The 19375-nt window shown below is 43.0% G+C and overlaps 1 protein-coding gene, 7 non-coding genes and 1 pseudogene across 8 annotated transcripts in view; 1 reads left to right on the forward strand and 8 right to left on the reverse strand.

The window, feature by feature from the left end:
* Positions 1-19266, reverse strand: part of ldhd (lactate dehydrogenase D) — a 49880-nt gene extending 30614 nt beyond the window's left edge. The window contains exons 1-2 of the mRNA XM_085360162.1: positions 19119-19266; positions 15454-15566 (exon numbers count right to left, since the gene is read on the reverse strand). Coding sequence (XP_085216288.1) covers positions 15454-15566; positions 19119-19211 — 206 coding nt within the window. The 5' untranslated portion in view covers positions 19212-19266. The remainder of the gene's footprint in view (positions 1-15453; positions 15567-19118) is intronic.
* LOC146629634 (uncharacterized) lies at positions 5138-11797 on the forward strand (annotated as a pseudogene).
* On the reverse strand, positions 8634-8704 carry trnag-gcc (transfer RNA glycine (anticodon GCC)). Its single transcript has one exon. It is a non-coding gene; the product is annotated as a tRNA-Gly (tRNA).
* Positions 12391-12462, reverse strand: trnag-gcc (transfer RNA glycine (anticodon GCC)). The gene has a single exon. It is a non-coding gene; the product is annotated as a tRNA-Gly (tRNA).
* trnag-gcc (transfer RNA glycine (anticodon GCC)) lies at positions 14874-14944 on the reverse strand. Its single transcript has one exon. It is a non-coding gene; the product is annotated as a tRNA-Gly (tRNA).
* Positions 17652-17722, reverse strand: trnag-gcc (transfer RNA glycine (anticodon GCC)). Its single transcript has one exon. It is a non-coding gene; the product is annotated as a tRNA-Gly (tRNA).
* On the reverse strand, positions 17940-18010 carry trnag-gcc (transfer RNA glycine (anticodon GCC)). Its single transcript has one exon. It is a non-coding gene; the product is annotated as a tRNA-Gly (tRNA).
* Positions 18239-18309, reverse strand: trnag-gcc (transfer RNA glycine (anticodon GCC)). The gene has a single exon. It is a non-coding gene; the product is annotated as a tRNA-Gly (tRNA).
* On the reverse strand, positions 18567-18637 carry trnag-gcc (transfer RNA glycine (anticodon GCC)). Its single transcript has one exon. It is a non-coding gene; the product is annotated as a tRNA-Gly (tRNA).
* Positions 19267-19375: the final 109 nt, after the last annotated feature.

Here is a 19375-nt window from a genome sequence, read left to right on the forward strand (position 1 = left end):
TTTAAGGTCTACATTTAAAAGAGAAATTGGACGATAGCTTGAGGGAAATAAAGGGTCTTTGCCTGGTTTTAGCAGGAGACTAATGTTGGCAGAATTCATATTTGGTGGTAGTCTGCCATTTTCCTCGATTTCCTGCAACATTCCGTGGAATACTGGTGCCAGAATTGTCCAGAATTCTTTGTAGAATTCTGCAGGGAAGCCGTCTGGACCTGGAGCCTTATTATTGGGCATACTTATCAGGGCTTCCTGGAGTTCACTTGGCGTCAGTGGCGAATCCAGTTCCATTGCTTGACTGTCTAGTAATTTTGGAAGAGTTACGTTGTCAAGAAACAGATCAATTTCATTTTTTAGATGGGTTTATTTGTGGTGAGTATAAAGTTTCATAGAAATCCCTAAAAATGTTGTTTATTCTTCCAGGGTCATATATTGTGTTCCCCGATAAATCTTTAGCAGCACATAGTTGTTTTTTCTTTATTTATTTTTAACTGGTTAGCTAGAAATCGACCTGATTTGTTACTGTGTTCAAAATTCTGCAAGCGAAGTCTTTGTATAAGGAATTGTTTTTTTTAATTAATAGTTTCATTTAATTCTAGTTTTGTCTTGCGTATTTTGTTCAATGTTTCCTGATCTTGGTCGCACGCGTAGGCTTCTTCTAGTGATTTGATGTTTTTTGTTTTTTTTAATTCCTGAATATTTTTGTTTTCTTCTTTCTTTTTGTGTGATGAGAAAGAAATTATTTTACCTCTCATCACAGCTTTCCCTGCTTCCCATAGAACAGAAGCAGATATTCCGGGAGTGTCATTAAAGTCTAAATATGAAGTCCATTCCTTTTTAAAATATTTAATAAAGTCTTCATCTTTAAGCAATGATGTATTAAATCTCCAGTTTTTACTTGGTGTAGTATTATTCTTGTGCATTAGTGTTAAAGATACAGGAGCATGATCGCTGACAGCTATAGGATGAATCTCAGTGTCTGAAATGTCACTCAGCAGTGAGCTGCTGACCAGAAAATAATCCAGACGAGAGTAGGAGTGATGAACATGCGAGAAAAAAGTATATTCCTTACTGTTGGGGTGAAGGGAGCGCCATGCATCGCGAAGGCCAAAGTCGCTCATATACTGTTTGATTATATTTGTGGATTGCCAATTGCGCTGAGTTCCTGTTGTGTTGAGCCTATCCATTTCTTCATTTAGTCCAAGGTTGAGGTCACCGCCAAGAATGAGTGTGCATTCGAGGTGTTCAGAGAGTGCACTAAAAAATCCGTGGAAGAATGAGGGTTCATCAACATTTGGACCATATATACTTACAATACATAGTTTTTTGTTCAATATTGATAGTTTAATAATTAGAAATCTACCCTCTGGATCTATAACTGTATCGAGTACTGTAAAATTAACATTTTTATGTATTAAAATTGCTACTCCCCGTTGTCTAGAATTATAACAGGCTGCAAACACGTTAGGAAACTCAGGTGTTTTAAGTTCGTTTAAACATGTGACAGGTCTGTGAGTTTCTTGTAATAAAACAACATCTGCCTGTAGTTTTTTAAGCTGGTTAAATATCTTTAACCTCTTTCCTCTGGTGCCAGCTCCATTTACATTCCATGTGACAAACCTCAGCATGCCCATAATTGTGTGTGTATGTCTAATGATGTACGCTGGGTGTTTCGTTTAGACAGGTGGAGAGAATGTGGAAACATCCCTTGTTTGTAAATAGAAAGAGAGAGAGAAAAAAAAAAGTGTGGTGAGAGGCTCCATAAGTCTGACTATGTGTGTGAATATTCACTAATATGAACAAGCGTGGCTTGTGTTATGTGTCCTGCAAGTCTGTGCGTGCTGTGAGGCTGTTGTGAATATGCTGCCGTTGAGCGGATGTGTTTGCGTGATCGTGGTGTGAAAATATGGAGAAATAGAGGGTGTTGTTTGTAGGTGAGTGGGGAAGCAGTGAAAGACAAGAGAAAGAAAGAAACCACATGAACTGTGAGCAACAACAACAACAAAAAAAAAAAAGAAACGAAACGGAAACATTCCAATTAAAGTAATGACGGAGGGTGACGGTGTTATATCTGCTATGAGATCATACTGATATTACTAGGTTAAACCCATGTTAAAGGAGAAAGTGTGAATGAATAAGAAAAGAGTGTAGCGGGTTCTTATCTGGAGTGCAGTCAATATAACCACGGTGTGGTGCCGGGGTCGCGGTACAGCTGTCCGTCCACGTAGAGCCGGTCCACGGCGATGACAGCACGGGAGCCTTTCTGGATGAAGCTACGTCGAACTGGGAACAGGACCTTGCGTCGTTCCAGGATCTCTTTGGGGAACTGGTCGTTCACGCTGAAGTCCGTTCCTTTCAGCTCTCTGCCGCGACTCTTCACCTGTTCCTTCTGTTTGAATTGACCGAATTTGGCCACAATAGGACGTGGTCTCCCAGTCCACGACCTCACGCCCCCCAAGCGATGTACTCTATCGCTTCGGGGGCGTGAAGGAACCTTTTAAAAACAAGTGCGTCCATACTCACAGGTGTACACACGGGTGCTCATGTAACCCTGGTTAACATAGCTGTCAATAAATAAAAGCCTGTTAGTAAAAACAGTCATAAGAAATATATTACAGGTGATAAATAGTCAATAAATAGATCATAATGGTTAGAAAATTCATTAAAAACATCAGCAATGATATAATTCATGTTATAGGATTTCTTTTGTGTTTAAAAACATGTTAAAAGGGTGCAGAACTTGCTAATTCATGGTGTTTTATGTTAATTCAGGTAAAATGGCTAAAATATGTATTGAGACTCTTATTGTGAAAGGGCACGCTGCAGCGTGACTCCTGTGATAGCCACACCCAATCGGGTTGTTCCTTCTTTTTGATGCTGGAGAGAGAGAAATGCAGACAGTCCTTGCAGAGCTGCTGCTTAAATGAGTGAAAAAATAGTAAAAACAAGCCAGAAATCTACATAAAGCCATTTTTGTACTCTGGAGAATGTATTTTTGTTTTTCCGACCTGTCCTTGCCTTGGTGACGTTGTAAACATAACCGAACGGGACTTGGTGAGTTCAGAAATTTTATTTGTATTGTTGTATTTTATTTCATGCAAGAAATGTTTTGTTGTATTATATTGCTCATTTCATGCAAATGGAGAGCCAAGGTAGCAGATTTGTTGTTTTATGTTAAAAACGGTGGATTCATGCTTAACCGACACACAGGCTGTACTTCAAAGGCCTTTGAAGGTGTTTCAGCGCGCCATATTGGCATCACCTCATTTACGGCTAAATAAGCTGGAAAAAACTGACTTTTACTGTTATTTAAGGGCTATCCTTGTGTTATTTTCGAATGTTTATGCACTTTATTTTGTTGCTATGGTAGGCCATTAAGGTTTGGATCGGGAAATGCCGAGCTAGAATCGGAGTTTGATCCGCTGAGCGAGAAACAAGATGGCGAGCCACCCACGGACCCATTGAACTGTACCGAGCAGGAAAAAAGGAAAACTCCCCCTGCTGGACGTTGAGCTCTTTCGCTGAAAAAAACTGGTAGGAATAATCCATACACCTCTGCAAAAGAACAGCGGACTTTCAAAGCACTGGATAACCATTTGGAGTAATTCCAGGATTAATAGTTAAAGGACACAAAGAAAACTTTCTTTTGTTTCTTTGTTTGTTTGTTTAAGGGATTCATTCAGCCTTTTGCTGAATTGTTTTCAGTTTTGCATTTATTTATTTATTTTTGTAATTTATTTTGGTCAACCTTACATTTTAATGCTGTAATGGTGTTAATGGAAATGTAAATAATTTTGTTGGGTTAAAACAAAATAAGAACTGGTTGAAATTTAAAGGTGAACCTAGACCAAGATTAAATTAAATCTTGGGCCTAAAGAACTGAACTTGATTTAAAATAACACAGTGTTAACTCAAGAATAGGATAAACTTGAACTTAGAACTTGAAATAAATAAGACAGTAACCTAGGTTGAAAATAACATCCTTCTAAAGCCAAATAAAAGGTTTTGAGATAAATAGGATGAACGAACAGAACATACTGAACTAAAAAGGGGAAAGAAAATATCTTGTTTTCCTTAAATGTGTGATGTTGAATGTGTTATGTAATGTGTCTATAACTGTCTATTCTGTCTTCACAAAATAACAAGCCGGCAATTTAAACGTATTTACTGGTCTGTGGTCTTTATTACATGCTACACTCATTACTGCTCTAGTAGTCGAACCTAACTGGTCCTAGTATACTGTAACGACTCCAGAAGTGTTACACTCACACACACAAACTACACCCTTTTTGGCTCCTACCTCAAAGCACACTGTGCGCTGTCGATATTACGTGCTGCACAATAATGTTTAATATTTAGTATTTACTGTTATATTCCCATAGATCATCGTGATGTTGTTTATTGTATTGCTCTCGTTTTCTTCCGCTTGTTTTACTTTTTTCTTTCTCAACAGGTGATCCAGGTGATTGATATATGTATTTTTTTTGTCTGCTTATTTAGTAATCTTGTTTTTGTTTTTTTTTGTTTTTTTGTTTTGTTTTTTTTTCCCCCCCTCTTCCTTTCTTCCCTTTCCTCATTCAAGTCTGTCCCGTATCTAGCAAGTGGGGAAAAAAAACAAAAAAAAAACAATAAAAGATGAATCAAATAGACCATTACGGCAAGGCTGGGATGGTCAGTTTGGTAAAGTAAATCCGTTGGGCATCTTTCCTCACCTTTAGACAATAATTCTGATGGCAAAAGTACCAAACGGGACAGGCAGAAGAAGAAGAGGGGGGGGGGGGGAAACTATACCTGTAAGTGCAGCCTCAGGTGTGACGAGGAAGTCACCTGTGCCCCTCCCACAGGAGCCGGCATTTCTACTAAAGGAGACCACAGGTCAGTCAAACAGAAAGACCTGAGTCAAATGCTGAGCACGACCTCAGCAGCTGGAATTGTTCTCCGCACAAGAAGCTGTGGATGAAGACTGAGCTGCAGGACCTTGGACTGTGGCCTGGGTCTCGACCAGTGCGTCACGCAGGGAACGCGATTTCACTCTGGCGTCTCCCTCCACAGCCTGAGCTCATAGATACAGTGGCTGACCTTCCATCGCCAATTTTTTTTCCAGCTCCACCCCTTCTTTAGTTGGAAACCTGAAAGTGCTATCATGGTCAGGTTAAGAAACAATTATATCTTGCCATGTCTCCATGGTTGCTTTCGTTCACAAGTGGTCTCTGCTGGTGTGGGCAGGCCACGAGTACTTGTTGGCACCAGTGGTCAGTATTACATCCTCTCCTCACGACTCTGCTGCAGGGCTTGTCGCAGGAACTGGTTTGCTGACAATCAACGATGGCTAGAGAAACTGCCCAAAAGGTTTACCAACCTTCTCCCTGCTTTTCTTACATACAAAAAGGCCATCTGCAAGTCTGTTACGGATGAGCTCAGGAGGACTGGCAAACCTCCAGCAGACATGGCAAACCCAATAAATGAACTCATGCACCTCAAGTACGAGCGAGCTCACCTGGCGTACCTCCATGCCACAGGATCGGTCTGGGATTCTGAGGCAGGAGCTCATGGACAGAGGACCATTGGGCAGTTCCTGAGGAAGGAAAATAAGCCACAGGAGTTCAGGTCTTATGAAGACCCACATGCCTGGTGTGGCGTCTCTGTGTCCAGCCATTACCTGACAGACTGCCTGCTCGACGAATTCCGACGTCAACATCCAGCCATATCCAAACTCCGCCCGGGCACTTTTGGCCACATCTTCAGGTCTGACCACACCAGGAAGGCGGCACGAAAAGTCACACTGGCATCTGGGGTCATGTCCAGTTATTCCATAATGAATGAAAACTGGCTGATTGTTTCGTGGGTCATGGTTCAGTCTGAGACAGAAAGGTCCTTGGAGCCCATGTACCAGGGAATGGCCAAGAGGTACAGTGATGCAGGAGTGGAAAAGGCCGGCTACCACTGGGTGGACAGGTAAAAACCGTAATCATCCTTGTCATTCAAACTGCTAATCTGTCTGGACAAACTGAGTTTTTCCTTTTTAAGATCAATTTGATGCACACATATAATATTCCATATACTTACATGTATTTGTATTTTTTACATTTAGGGATTGCTGTGCTCCATTTAAGAACCCAGACTGTATCCCTGGTGAAAATCTATCGTGGGATGCCTGGAAAACTACTCCTGCTGTTATTGCTGCGGCCACATCTGGACCAGTGGCAAACAGCTGTGCCTCTCGAACCCACTACAATAAGAACATTATTGTAAAACTGAACCTGTTCCACTGCCTGAGGCGATTTTTGCGAGATTGCACCTCTGAGCATCATCCTCTGTTCAGCACTTTCTGCCAGCTTCTCTCTGCTGCATTCTCAGTGGTTGATCAGGCAGACCTGAAAAGGCTCCATGCTTATAAGTTCTGTGGCATCCATCCTGCTAATCCCACAAAGCAACACATACGGGAGCACTGCAGGATCCAAATACCACAACCCACTGAACTGCTGAACAGAGTGGAAAAGATCCTGAACCATTTTCACCTGGCCACAGACCCCAACAACCTCCCACTCTTCAAGCCAACCATGCTGAAGGCGTGGCGCGTTCAGAGAGTCCACATTTTGCGTGGCTGCCTCAGTGACCCTGAGCTCTCAGAGGGTGTAATGTTTAGGTACGGTGGGACTCTTCAGCTTAACCATGTCCCTGGTGAAGGTGCCAAGGTCCCCATCTGGATTCCTGTCCAAGGCACTTCACAGCAGGAGGGTTATAATTTCCACCAGGCCCAGTGGATTACCGGGACTCACGTATCCACTGAACTATTCCAGGCCCAGGGCATGACAGGGGTGGCACGATGGAACTACCAAAGACTGGTGGACCGTAAGCAGCCAGATGTCATTCTCCCTTCTGTTTTTGATCCAGCTCTAGTGGTGGAGTTGAATGCAGCCTCCAGGAGAGTGACCCTGCACTTCACCTCTCTGACAGAGACACTGGTGAGCGATTTGGGCTTGAATACAGAGAGCCAGGCTGCCATCCAGTCACTCTGAACTGGGACAAACACAAAACCTTGAGAAAAGATGAACCGGCTGCCCTTCAGCCCCCATCCTCGGTTCCAAAACCTGTGGCTGCCCAACTTCAGGTTCCAGCAGCGGGACCCTCCTCCAGCATGGCACCGCTAGGTGTGGCATCCTGCGCACCAGCACCACTTGTCATCCACCCTTTCTCTGGTGCACTTTTAAAGCAGGAGTTAGCATCAGAAGACACCCAGTAACCTACAACAGTCATGGGTAAGTTAACATAATGGTATTGTCAAAGAATTCCGTGTCATTATTATTATTATTATTATTATTATTATTATTATTATTATTATTATTATTATTATTATTATTATTAGTTCATTACATGATATATGAGTAACTATTACTATTGTTTCCCAGAAATCTCTAAAGCTCTACCTCTGCCGATGCGGGCCTCACCAAGGAGTGCTCACACTGGACCTATAAAGACAGGTGGACAGGTTTTTGTGCTGGACCACACACGCTGGACACGACCCATGAAAGAGGCAATAGATGATCTGTTGCTAAAGTACCATGGGAAGAAGGACATCCTGAAGCTTGTGGATCAAGATTATGCAGACATGGTCCATCGCTCTGCTACAGATCCCAACAGCTTGCTGCATCCCACATCCAAGGTGCACGTATCCCGGTATGTGAAGCACTTGGCTAAACTTCTCAACACCAATTCATCTTTGAACATAAGCCCAGAAAAACTTCTGGAGACTCAGCAGCTGGGGCACTCTTTAACTGAAGGCAGTGAAACAACTAGTGTCCCTGTAGTCACCATAAAGCCTGCCGTCTTTAACCCGCCTCCTCCTGCCCTGTCTACACCACTGACACAAGTCTCAATAGAGAAGATTGTGGAGGGCATCTTGGAAAGGCAGCAGCAGCCTGAGGGGAAAAAGGCAGACAAAGACTTGTCTTGCCTGTGGACAGCCCAAGTCTCAATATGAGACAGATGGATCCACCGTCCATTATTTTTACCAGAGAGGGCCTGTGCGCTATTCCTATTGTTCCAACAAGGTGCATCAAAGTTATGCTGCTGAGGGAATCTGTAACCCTAAAATGCCCTTTGAAGAATTTGCTCAGACAGAATTTTTCCAGAGGGAACCGGATGCTACCAAGAAGAGGGAGAAGAGAAGGATGGAGGAAAAGCAGATTCAGCCACAGGGACCTGAAACAGGGACCAAATAGTCCACACATTCATACGGGCTTCGCTGGAGTGGCAGGAAAAATATTTGCTGCCCTTTGAAAGTGTACTCTATACAGAGACAAAGGCGTGGACAAGGAAATGACCTGGAAGGAGTTTCAGGAGTCTGCTTTCTATGAGGCAGAGAGACTTAGATGGATGGAAGGAAAAAAAACTAATGAGGAAGAAACAGTTGATATTGTATATAAGACAGTTTTGTTCTAGTTGTGAGTGTCTGCCTGTGTCCTTTCCAGTCAAAACAAAAAATAAATTTGCGGGTTGAATAAAAGTAACTTTAAGACAAAATTTGCCAGGGGTATGGATAATTACAGGCTTAACTGTGTATATATTGTTATATTGTGTGTGTGTGTGTGTGTGTGTGTGTGTGTGTGTGTGTAAAAAGAGGAAAGAAAAACAGGTGCTGCATTGGCCGGGAATCGAACCCGGGCCTCCCGCGTGGCAGGCGAGAATTCTACCACTGAACCACCAATGCACGCTGCAGCACCCTTTGCACAGAAGACAGAGGACGGTCCCACAGGCCAGTAGCACATTTAGGATTGTTGGCTACAACACTTCACTATGAGCTGCGTGAGAGTGCGTCAGCTACTATGTTGTCAGTATCTTTCTTATGCTTAATCACAAGATTATAATCCTGTGCCAGCAGTGCCCAGTGCATCAGTCGTTGGTTATCATTGTACATTCGGTGAATGTATCAACATCGAGCTTGAAAGGTTGAGAGAATCAGGAGCCGCTAAGACAGGGGCGCTGCAGTGGAAGGAATTTGCTGACTCGAACGCATGCTGGAACTGCATGCTGTGTTACATAACTGCACCACATCTGCTTTCATTGCTGGCCAAAAGAAATGTTCCAATATGCGGTCATATGTCTTGTAACACCCAAATGACCGGACTATGAATGTTCATGTGCTAACCGTAGCACCTGCTGGTGAAAATTGGAAACACCATCTGCTGAACTGTACTTGTCTCCTGACATTGGACTCCACCTGTGTATCAACAAACCGTCAGAAACCAAACATGTTTGCTACTTACCCCCCTTTGTACCATCATCTTCAGGCGCAGCGGTAAGACATTTGGCTAATGATGGGTAAGTGGAGGGATTCTCAGATTCAGTAGCTGGCTCAACCACACTTTGCGCCTGTTCTTAGGCACCATTAGCCACTTTATCAACAATACTTCAGGGCTAACAATACCAATAAAAGAGAGACATGTAACACACACTCCAAAGGAAGGAGGAAACATATACCCTTGGGGCTAAACAATGAATAACAATACCATGGAACCTCTCCTCAGTCCTACCTACCCTCGAATGCTAGCCTACCTAGCTTCTGGAGTGTACCAGGCTCGAGGCAACTTTAAAGGCGAACCTTCAGTGCTCAAAGCACTGAAAAGCCTACCCCCGACAGGGACCTAATCCCCACCCGGGATTACTCCGAAAATAAAAAAGGCAAAATAAAGAACGAGTGTCTGAAGGAAGAGATTACACTCAGCTAGACACTCACCTGCGCTAACTGGGGAGAGAGTTCCAAATACACCAGAGTTAAGCAAGCAACCCGAGAACAACATACAGACACCAAAACTCATACAAAGCTGTTTCAATTCCTTTCACTGAGATCCCGGACGAACCCCCACATTGTTACGTCCCCACAAATAAGGTCTCAGCAAAGACGTGGGGAACAGTAACAAATAGAACCGGGAAAGAATGAGAAGGGAGCCAAACAGAGCAGTATGGCAAATATTACGTTTTTATTACAAACAATCCTAACACAAAGAGATGGCAACACTGCTTTATCAATAAGATAAAAAAAAGAAAAAAGGTCACAACTAAGTCTTATGTGTCTAAAGGAGGATGAACAAACAAACAACAAAGAAAAATGCACTTCTGGAGCCCACAGGCCCACCCTAACCATTACTAGCAACACACACCTTACTGCTGCTGAGGCCCACAAGCCCACGCTACCAATGTAGCAACCTCCCCACTGCTTTCACAACTCCAAACTGCAGCAAGGACAACCACACCATAGGACCTCTTCATTCAATAGAAAGCAGTGCAAAGATGAAGGGAAAAAAAACCCAAAACCACACAGTTCTTCCCCAACCCTATATAACATCTGAGAGTTAATTGCTGACTGGGTCCTGGTGCCAAATGAGGGAGTGAGCAGCAGCTCCGTCGTGGAGAGAGGGCAGAGAGAAAAAGAGACAGAGAGGGGTGGAGCTAGAGAGGAGGAGGGGGAGAGAGAGCAACACCACACCCACACACTCCCACAGTCTCACAGGATGTAACACCAGCCTACTTGGAGTTACTGGGTTGAATTTAAAAAGGATTGCTTGCTGTAGGAATTTCTGCAGTGGCCAGGAATCAAACCCGGGCCTCTGCATGGGAGGCTGGGATTGTTTAGCTCAACAGGTCTAAACAGTTTCCCATTCATTCTCTATGGTAGTGCTAAACTACGGATTTAATATATTATTCACCACTGTGACCCTTCCGGCGCTGTTGCGAGTTTGAGACCTGGCAGTTTTAAACAATTTCCACTTTTAAATTTCAGGAAAAAAGACAAGTTATGCACCACTTGCAACAGATCTCAGCGATCCTTGTTCATTCGTCAAAGGTAATAAACGTTGTTTAAAATAAGAGTAAACCAATAGATTAAAAATTGCAGGTGTATTTTAAAGGTAAGAGAAGTGTTCACTGTGATTTAATTTACTTGATTAGTGTAAGAAAACGTCCATCACTTGGTTAAAGACGGTTACATTTTATCAGCTGTGATAAAAAGGCATGGTAAATTATGAACTATTCTGTCTTGACGTATGCTCAATCATCCCGGAAAGTAAATTCCAAAAAGTTGATTCTGTACATCTGGACGTAGTGTTTTCAGTGGGAGAAACGTTTCGTAACTCATCCAAATGACTTCTTTAGTCTCAGCTGGATGCAGGTTTCCTCAAACTTCTGAACAGTACATTTGCACACAGACTGAAACTAGTCCACTAAATAAACAATGGGCTGTGAGGCCAGTTTCATTATCATTAATATGCAAATTTTCATGACCATTGATGATTGTATGTCAAGATTCACAAGAAAGTTGTATTCTACTCAGGGAAAATCGGTGGCGTTCCACAAGGAGCCACTTCGATACCTTCTCCAGGACCCATCGGATGAAGATACAAGAATTAAAAATTAGCTTCAGGACAAGTCTGCACCTGTGAAGCAGGACCTAGTGTGCTGATCTCAACAGCTTGCTGCACCCACATCCAAGTTACACATATCCTGTTATGTGAAACACTTGGCTAAGCTTCTAAACACTTCTTTGAACACAAGCCCAGAAAAACTTCTGCAGACTCAGCAACTGTGGCACTCTTTAACTGAAGGGAGTGAGACAACCAGTGTTCCTGTGGTCACCATGGAGCCAGCTTACTTAAACCCACCTCCTCCTGCCCTGTCTACACCTCTGACACAAGACTCAATAGAGAAGATTGTGGAACGCATCTTAGAGAATCAACAGCAGGAGCAACCTGAGGAAGGAAGGCAGAAAGATTTGTCTTGCCTGTGGACAGCCCAAGTCCCAGTATGAGACAGGTGGATCTTCCATCCACTATTTTTTTTTTACCATCGAGGGCCTGTGCCGTATTTCTATTGTTCAAAGAAGATACATCAAAGTTATGCTGCTGAGGGAATCAGTAACCCTAAAATGCCCTTTGAAGAATTTGTTCAGACAGAATTTTTCCAGAGGGAACCGGACGCTACCTCTGCAGATTCAGCCACAGGGACCAAATAGTCCACACATTCATACGGGCTTCCCTGAAGTGGCAGGAAAACTATATTTGCTGCCCTTTGAAAGTGTACTCTATACAGAGACAAAGGCATGGACAAAGAAATGACCTGGAAGGAGTTTCAGGAGTCTGCTTTCTATGAGACAGAGAGACTTAGATGGATGGAAGGAAAAAAAACTAATGAGGAAGAAACAGTTGATATTGTATATAAGACAGTTTTGTTCTAGTTGTGAGTGTCTGCCTGTGTCCTTTCCAGTCAAAACAAAAAATAAATTTGCGGGTTGAATAAAAGTAACTTTGTAAGACAAAATTTGCCAGGGGTATGGATAATTACAGACTTAACTGTGTATATATTGTTATATAGTGTGTGTGTGTGTGAAAAAAAAGTAGGTGTTGCATTGGCCGGGAATCGAACCCGAGGCCTCCCGCGTGGCAGGCGAGAATTCTACCACTGAACCACCAATGCACCCTTTGCGCAGAAGACAGAGGACGGTCCCACAGGCCAGTAGCACATTTAGGATTGTTGGCTACAAAACACTTCACTGTGAGCTGCATGAGAGTGCGTCAGCTACTATGTTGTCAGTATCTTTCTTATGCTTAATCACAAGATTATAATCCTGTGCCAGCAGTGCCCAGTCGTTGGTTATCATTGTACATTCGGTGAAGAAAAACGACAGGATTGTGGTCTGTGAGTACAGTTACCAGAGAGGAGCTGGAGCCAACATGCACTGCAAAATGCTGCAGGGCGAGAAGCAGAGCTCATGCTTCCTTCTCTACAGTAGAATAGTTCTGCTGATGGCATTTCAACTTGATATAGAAAAAACAAGACAGGATGACACACGCACGCCTCATCATCCTGCGATAACACAACATCAGCTCCAGTGGCACTAGCATCAACATCTAGCTTGAAAGGTTGAGAGAATCAGGAGCCGCTAAGACAGGGGCGCTGCAGTGGAAGGAATTTGCTCACTCGAATGCATGCTGGCACTCTACAGACCATTCCAATTGTACCTTTGGGCTACATAACCTGGTTAAAAGAACCACATTGGCAGAGAAGTTTTTACAGAAACACCGGTAATATCATACCGAGGAACTGCTTTAGCTCCTGCCTGGTGGTCGGAGTCGGATAGTTCAAGACTGCGACAATCTTTGCCTCCACCGGGTGGACCTGTCCAAAACCAACCTGCTTACCTAGGTACGTTACTGTTGCCTTGCCAAACTCTTATTTTTTTAATGTGAACACCTGTCACCTTCTTCACTATAAAATAGGGGCCCAAGAGCAGAAGCAGGGACGGACAGACCTGTCCCCAGGCTGAAATTGCCTTTTTAGTGCTTTACTATCAAACCATTTCTTCGTGTTAACCTGGGACACACAGAGAGCCTCTTTTGCTAACAACATAGCACGTTGCCTTCGATCCCTACACATCTTCACAAAACTCAGCAATAGGGCTGGGCCACATTATACCGTTCACGGTAATACTGGCATAACGTTAGGCAACGATAAGAAAATGAAATATCGCAATAGAATATGGGTAAAATGCGCAGTGCCTTTGTTTTTATACGCTCATACGCACATGGCAGAAAAAGTATGGCGGCGATGGACAATGACATGGACAAAAGCGCATCTTTGAATGAAACGGGTGAAGCAGAATTGGTCAGTAAAAATGGTGCAACTTCGGTGGTGTGGAAGTGGTTTGGTTTTCGTCCATCCGATACCCACCAAAGCACAATTTTTTCGTGGAACATGCAAGCGGGCCGTCGTGGCGAAGAGAGGAAACACTACAAACCTATTTCATCATTTGAAGCAGAAGCACTTGGAGTACAAAAAAGCTGTTAAGGCCCGGGTTCGATTCCCGGCCAATGCAGTCTAATTTTCTATAGTTGCACACGTCTCATGACACAAAGAAAAGAAGAAGAAAATTAGACTGCATTGGCCGGGAATCGAACCCGGCCTCTGCCTTTGTAAATGGAGGGACTGTAACTGCGTGTGTATGTAAGCGTGTAAAACCTGCAGATAGTCAGATTAACAGTATTTTGTCTCTATCTGCTATTCTGCAATTCATCTCATGTAAACAATAACGTGGCGCACAGCGTGACGTGAAAAAAGGCACATACCTTTGACATTGCTTGACGAACTCTGTTTTTAAAAAATCTCGTTTACATGTGGACGAAACAGCTGCGTTTTCAAAAATACCCGTGTAGGTGTGGACGTAGCGTAAAAGAGTTTGTAGTTTATTTTCTTACTACCTGTAATTTACTGCAGATTACTTGTATTTGCTTAATTGTTTGCTAAATGTTTGAGGTGTGAAATTAACCGCAATGGATCAAAATATAGGTGTGTGTGGTTGGAGGATGTGTTTGTGCGTGGGGGGCGCGAACATTTTTCTTGTAAAACAAAGGGGGGCCCAGCAAAAAACGTTTGGGAACCACTGTGTTAATGTAACACAAGCTTTGTCCCAATCAGAACTCGAACCCACACTCAGACAGTTACATGTAAGTAATCAGGTGATTTTTCACTGGCTAAAAATGTGCGATTGGATCGACTGGTGCTGTTTGATTTGCGGTTTGAGCAGGAAGTCGAAGAGCCCATTTATGTGAAAATGTAAATGACCATTTCTGAATGGAGGAGGGGTTCTAAGAGTACATCGTTCACCATCTTATAATGCTGTGATTGGAGCCATTGTTCAACTCCCTGTGAATGGTACTATAGCCATTGATCAATGATCATGATAATTTGCATATTAATGATTATGACACTGACCTGCTGGCCCATTGTTGGTCAATGGTGCTAGCATGGGTGATCCACTGAAAACAGAAAGTTATGATTCTATAACAGATTTACACATATATAATAAAAAAGGGAAGAAAAATTAGTGTTGCATTGGCCGGGAATCGAACCCGGGCCTCCCGCGTGGCAGGCGAGAATTCTACCACTGAACCACCAATGCTTGCTGCAGAAACTTCTCCACTGAAAACACATGATGGCCCCACAGGCCACTAGCACATTTAGCATTGTTTTCAGGCCCATGTGTGACGAGCAAGGGTGGATCTGACCGTGAAACTAAAATTGGCCAACTACACAGTCAGCAACTTAAGCACACAAGAAAGATGGTGGCCCCTCTGCTTGTCTCTAAATCAGTACAGATCAATGTTTGATTGTCTGCCAATGACAAAAAGTTTAGTTTAAAAAACAAAAGAGTAAACACCACAGTCCCATTCCTCAATGAAAGTAACAGTTCCACGGCAACAAGAACAACAACAAAAACTCTCTCAATACATGTTTGAGAGAAAGGTATGAAAACGACAAAACACTCTGATACTGAGTAAAAGACACAGAAACAAGAAAAAAAGTTAAAGTCTGGAGAAAAACACAAGAAATATGGCAGCTCCTCTGCTTATCTGTAAATCAGTATAGGTCAATGTTTGATTTTTTGTGTGTGAGATGGGAGATGCTGACCTGTGTACAGACTCATCTTTGCCATGTTGTTCTCTAACAGCTTCGCCCAATGAGACGCCGTCCTCGCCACATATAGACCTAAATGCAGAGAGCACGCTGTCTCCAACACCACTCTGTGCAGACACATAAATGAATACAGAGTTACACACAATACAATACCAAAAGCATCCACTACTTGTTATAATGATAGCCTGATAATATGTAATAATACAAATGAAATACCCTGTATTTATTTCTGACTTGACCGCTGTAGATTTTTTCTGCTAAATTACTGGAATCGGTCACTTGTTTTGAGTCACACTGGATAACAAAAATTGTCTGTATTTTAATTCTTGGGCATATCGTGTTTTAGAAAAAAGGATATCCATGGTATGCTTATGGTCATTAGCCAATGAGTGAGCCATTTCACAGAAAGACCCACCCATTGTTGTTTTGTCTAGTTTTTTTTAAAAAACAAGACAGCAGAAATGCTTCAGTAATCAATGGATGACAATGTGGTAGCTACGTCTTTTATACTGTCTATATTAGGGATGTGTGCGACTAGTCAACAAACCCATCATTGATCTCACTAGTTGGCACCAGATGTAATAGTAATAGATGTAACTGCTGCTCCTACACATCGAAAGGAGTCAGCAGGTGTTGAACCTGACTGATCTAAGGTGCCCACCAGAGGACAGTGTGGCAAACAAGTGGTGGGTAGGGTGCAAGGGGTCACCTGTGATGGCCCTGGTTTTCCTGAGACTGAAGGAGCTGGCAATGGAAACAGAGAAACCATTGCTAACTGCATATTTCCTCAACCTTAAAAACAATATATTTGCATAATGACTGAAACTAGCACCACTGACAAACAATGGGCTTAGGCACCCTTCTCGATTCAGAGATGGTCTTCCCCTTTTTATGTAAATGGCCTACTTGACTTCCTGCTGAGAGGGGCTCAGTGGGGAGGGACTCTAGCAGCAAGGAGATGCTCCCCATCTGTTGACAACCAAGAGGTGCCCCTTAAGTTCTGTTCAGGTTGTCGGTCCCAGAAGGCACTGCACACAAAAATTTTTTTTTTACTGTCTGCGGTTTTATCACTCTGTCAGGATGTGTTAGATGTACAGGTGACCACATCAGGTGTTCCCACTGTATTTCATTGTTGTGCCCCAATAAGCGTGTCTCCAACAAGCTGTATGATTGTACATGTTCCCATGTTACAATCAATAAAACAAGCACATTCTCAAATAGAGCTGTTCGATATAACGATATATATCGGATGACGATATAAAAACGTCTATCGTTTCATTTTACGCTATCGTTTGTTTCGTGATGTCGCAAAATAAACTAAACTGTTCACGGCGATATTTTTCATCATTTTGATGGTCACTGTAGTGGCTATATTAATTTCTTAAAGTTCTCTCTTTCTCTTATATTTAATATAACCACACGGACGGACAAGTGCCTGTTTTTATGTGTTGTCGTTAACAACAACGACGGTAAAACCATCGCGCCATGTGTCCGCTTGTTTATTTTCCACATAAACCTTTCAGAATAAAGCTCAAGATCCTGTTGAGACTGTTCAAAATAAACTGAATCATGTGAAAGAGAACGCAGACTGTTTACGGATGAGAAGCAAAAAGGAGCCGTCAGGTGCTAAAAAATAAACCTTAGACTCAAACGTTAGAACAGGCTTTTCCCCGCAGCACACTGTGTAATAAATACTCACAAAGAAAACAACGGCCGTTACAACTTATGTCTAAAAATGTATCGTTTCATGCATCGGTTAAAACACTCGACTCCAGGTACACGACGCCAAGCTGGAAACATTTCACGCAGGTCGAGCTGCCCGAGATTCACAGAATTTACAGAAAATGTTACATTTTTGTGACTTATATCGTTATCGGACGATAGATGTCTTATATCGGGATATGGGATTTTGGTCATATCGCACAGCCCTATTCTCAAATAACTGCAAACTGTCTGTGGGCTCATTTTGAGCCAAGTTCAGGAAGATGTTACCTCTCAAGCGAACACACTGGGGGCGGGGACTCACCTACAGTTCTGCAGATGAGCCAGCTGTACAGCATCTGTACAAGTTTGATTGCTGGCTAACAGATAAGTAGAATTTAAGGTGTGCTGTCCACAAGACAGTTAAAGAATTTATAGCCCGTCTGAATGCCTACACATAAATAATAGAGAGGGGGATGAAAAGTAAGCCTTGCATTGGCCGGGAATCGAACCCGGGCCTCCCGCGTGGCAGGCGAGAATTCTACCACTGAACCACCAATGCTTGACACTGTGGCCTTTGAACAGAAAACAGATCATGGCCCCACAGCCAATTTCTGTGCCACAAAGAGCAAGCAAATGCAAAAGTGACTTTAACCTGTATTCTATCCAAAGTTCACCACACTAGCTTTCAGTCCTATATAGTAAGTACAGAAGCAGTTTTAAACGTAGATATTCATAGCTGCTCTAAATACCCACACACGGAAGAAAAGAACTAGCCTTGCATTGGCCGGGAATCGAACCCGGGCCTCCCGCGTGGCAGGCGAGAATTCTACCACTGAACCACCAATGCTTGCTGATATGACTTTTGCACAGGAAATGGAGGGCTTTCTGGGTCAGTCGGCATGTACTAAGCATTATGCTTTTTGAAATTTCCAGTGCCTTTAACACCATCAGGCTAATCCTACTGGGTGATAAGATGACACCATATTTCTTTCAGAAAAAGAAATATGGTGTCATATATTTTAAAGTTGCTATAGTTGCACACCTCTCATGACACAAAGAAAAGAAAATTAGGTGTTGCATTGGCCGGGAATCGAACCCGGGCCTCCCGCGTGGCAGGCGAGAATTCTACCACTGAACCACCAATGCGCACACTAAGGATTTTTGCACAACAGAATAAGAACCGATTGCCGCCCCCTTCCGCAATTCTTACACTATTTCAACACTCAGTAGACGGTAGAGATCAATGTTACATTTCCAGCAAACAGGAAAAACGGTGCATTCTACAATAGGCTTAGAGAATTTATACCTTTTATGAACGCATCCAAATACTTATTCATATTTATTTGATTCGAGAAAGTAGACGCATAATTTGTATGTCGCCTCTGACAAAGAAAAAGGAAGGTTGCATTGGCCGGGAATCGAACCCGGGCCTCCCGCGTGGCAGGCGAGAATTCTACCACTGAACCACCAATGCGCACATAGACAAGAATAATCAAGAATCAAGAAAAATTCTGTGACACATTCCAAGGGTTGAATTGCTTGTTTTTCTGGACTCAATATTTCGTCTAAATAGCTCAGAAGGGTGTGACAATTTCATATTTCATTTGGGAAAAAAATACGGGTCGCCGTATTTTGCAATTTAAGGTTCGCTTGTAGTGTATGCTAACATATAAAAAGCCTTCGCAAAGACCTTTAGTGCCGCCTAAACTTTTACAGGTTTCGCTGACTCAAGTTTAATGCGCAGAGATAATAATTAGCATTTGTACACGGTGGTATTGGGCCTCGTGCTTTATTAACCCTTTTAATTAATGCTTATTCATAATTAGCCTTGTTAATTAATGCTTTGCTAGCAGGTTGTACCGTGCACGCAGGTAAGACATGCTGTGCACGTGACTTCGTGCACAACACGCATTGAAGTTAAACGACCAACATGAAGGACGTTAAATAACACTCACCGCAGCGGTGGCTGCAGATTTAATGTGGCGACAATGCAGGAGGCAGCGCCGAGGAGACGGCAGCACCCGCCCTCTAGTCAGCCCGAGGAGCATTGTTTGCAAATGTCACCGACAGGTCACCGACGGCGAAACACAAACACAGACTGCCGCTGACAACATAAAAGCTACTTCTAGCATACCGCTTCCGGGACTCTGTTTTCAAAATAAAACAAAACTCACTCTCTCTCTCTCTCTCTCTCTCTCTCTATAACCATCTA

This window comes from Diplotaxodon limnothrissa, linkage group LG7 (assembly GCF_057381915.1).
Source record: "Diplotaxodon limnothrissa isolate DT_005_m linkage group LG7, D_limnothrissa_male_GT1.1, whole genome shotgun sequence".
Taxonomy (NCBI): Eukaryota; Metazoa; Chordata; class Actinopteri; order Cichliformes; family Cichlidae; genus Diplotaxodon; species Diplotaxodon limnothrissa.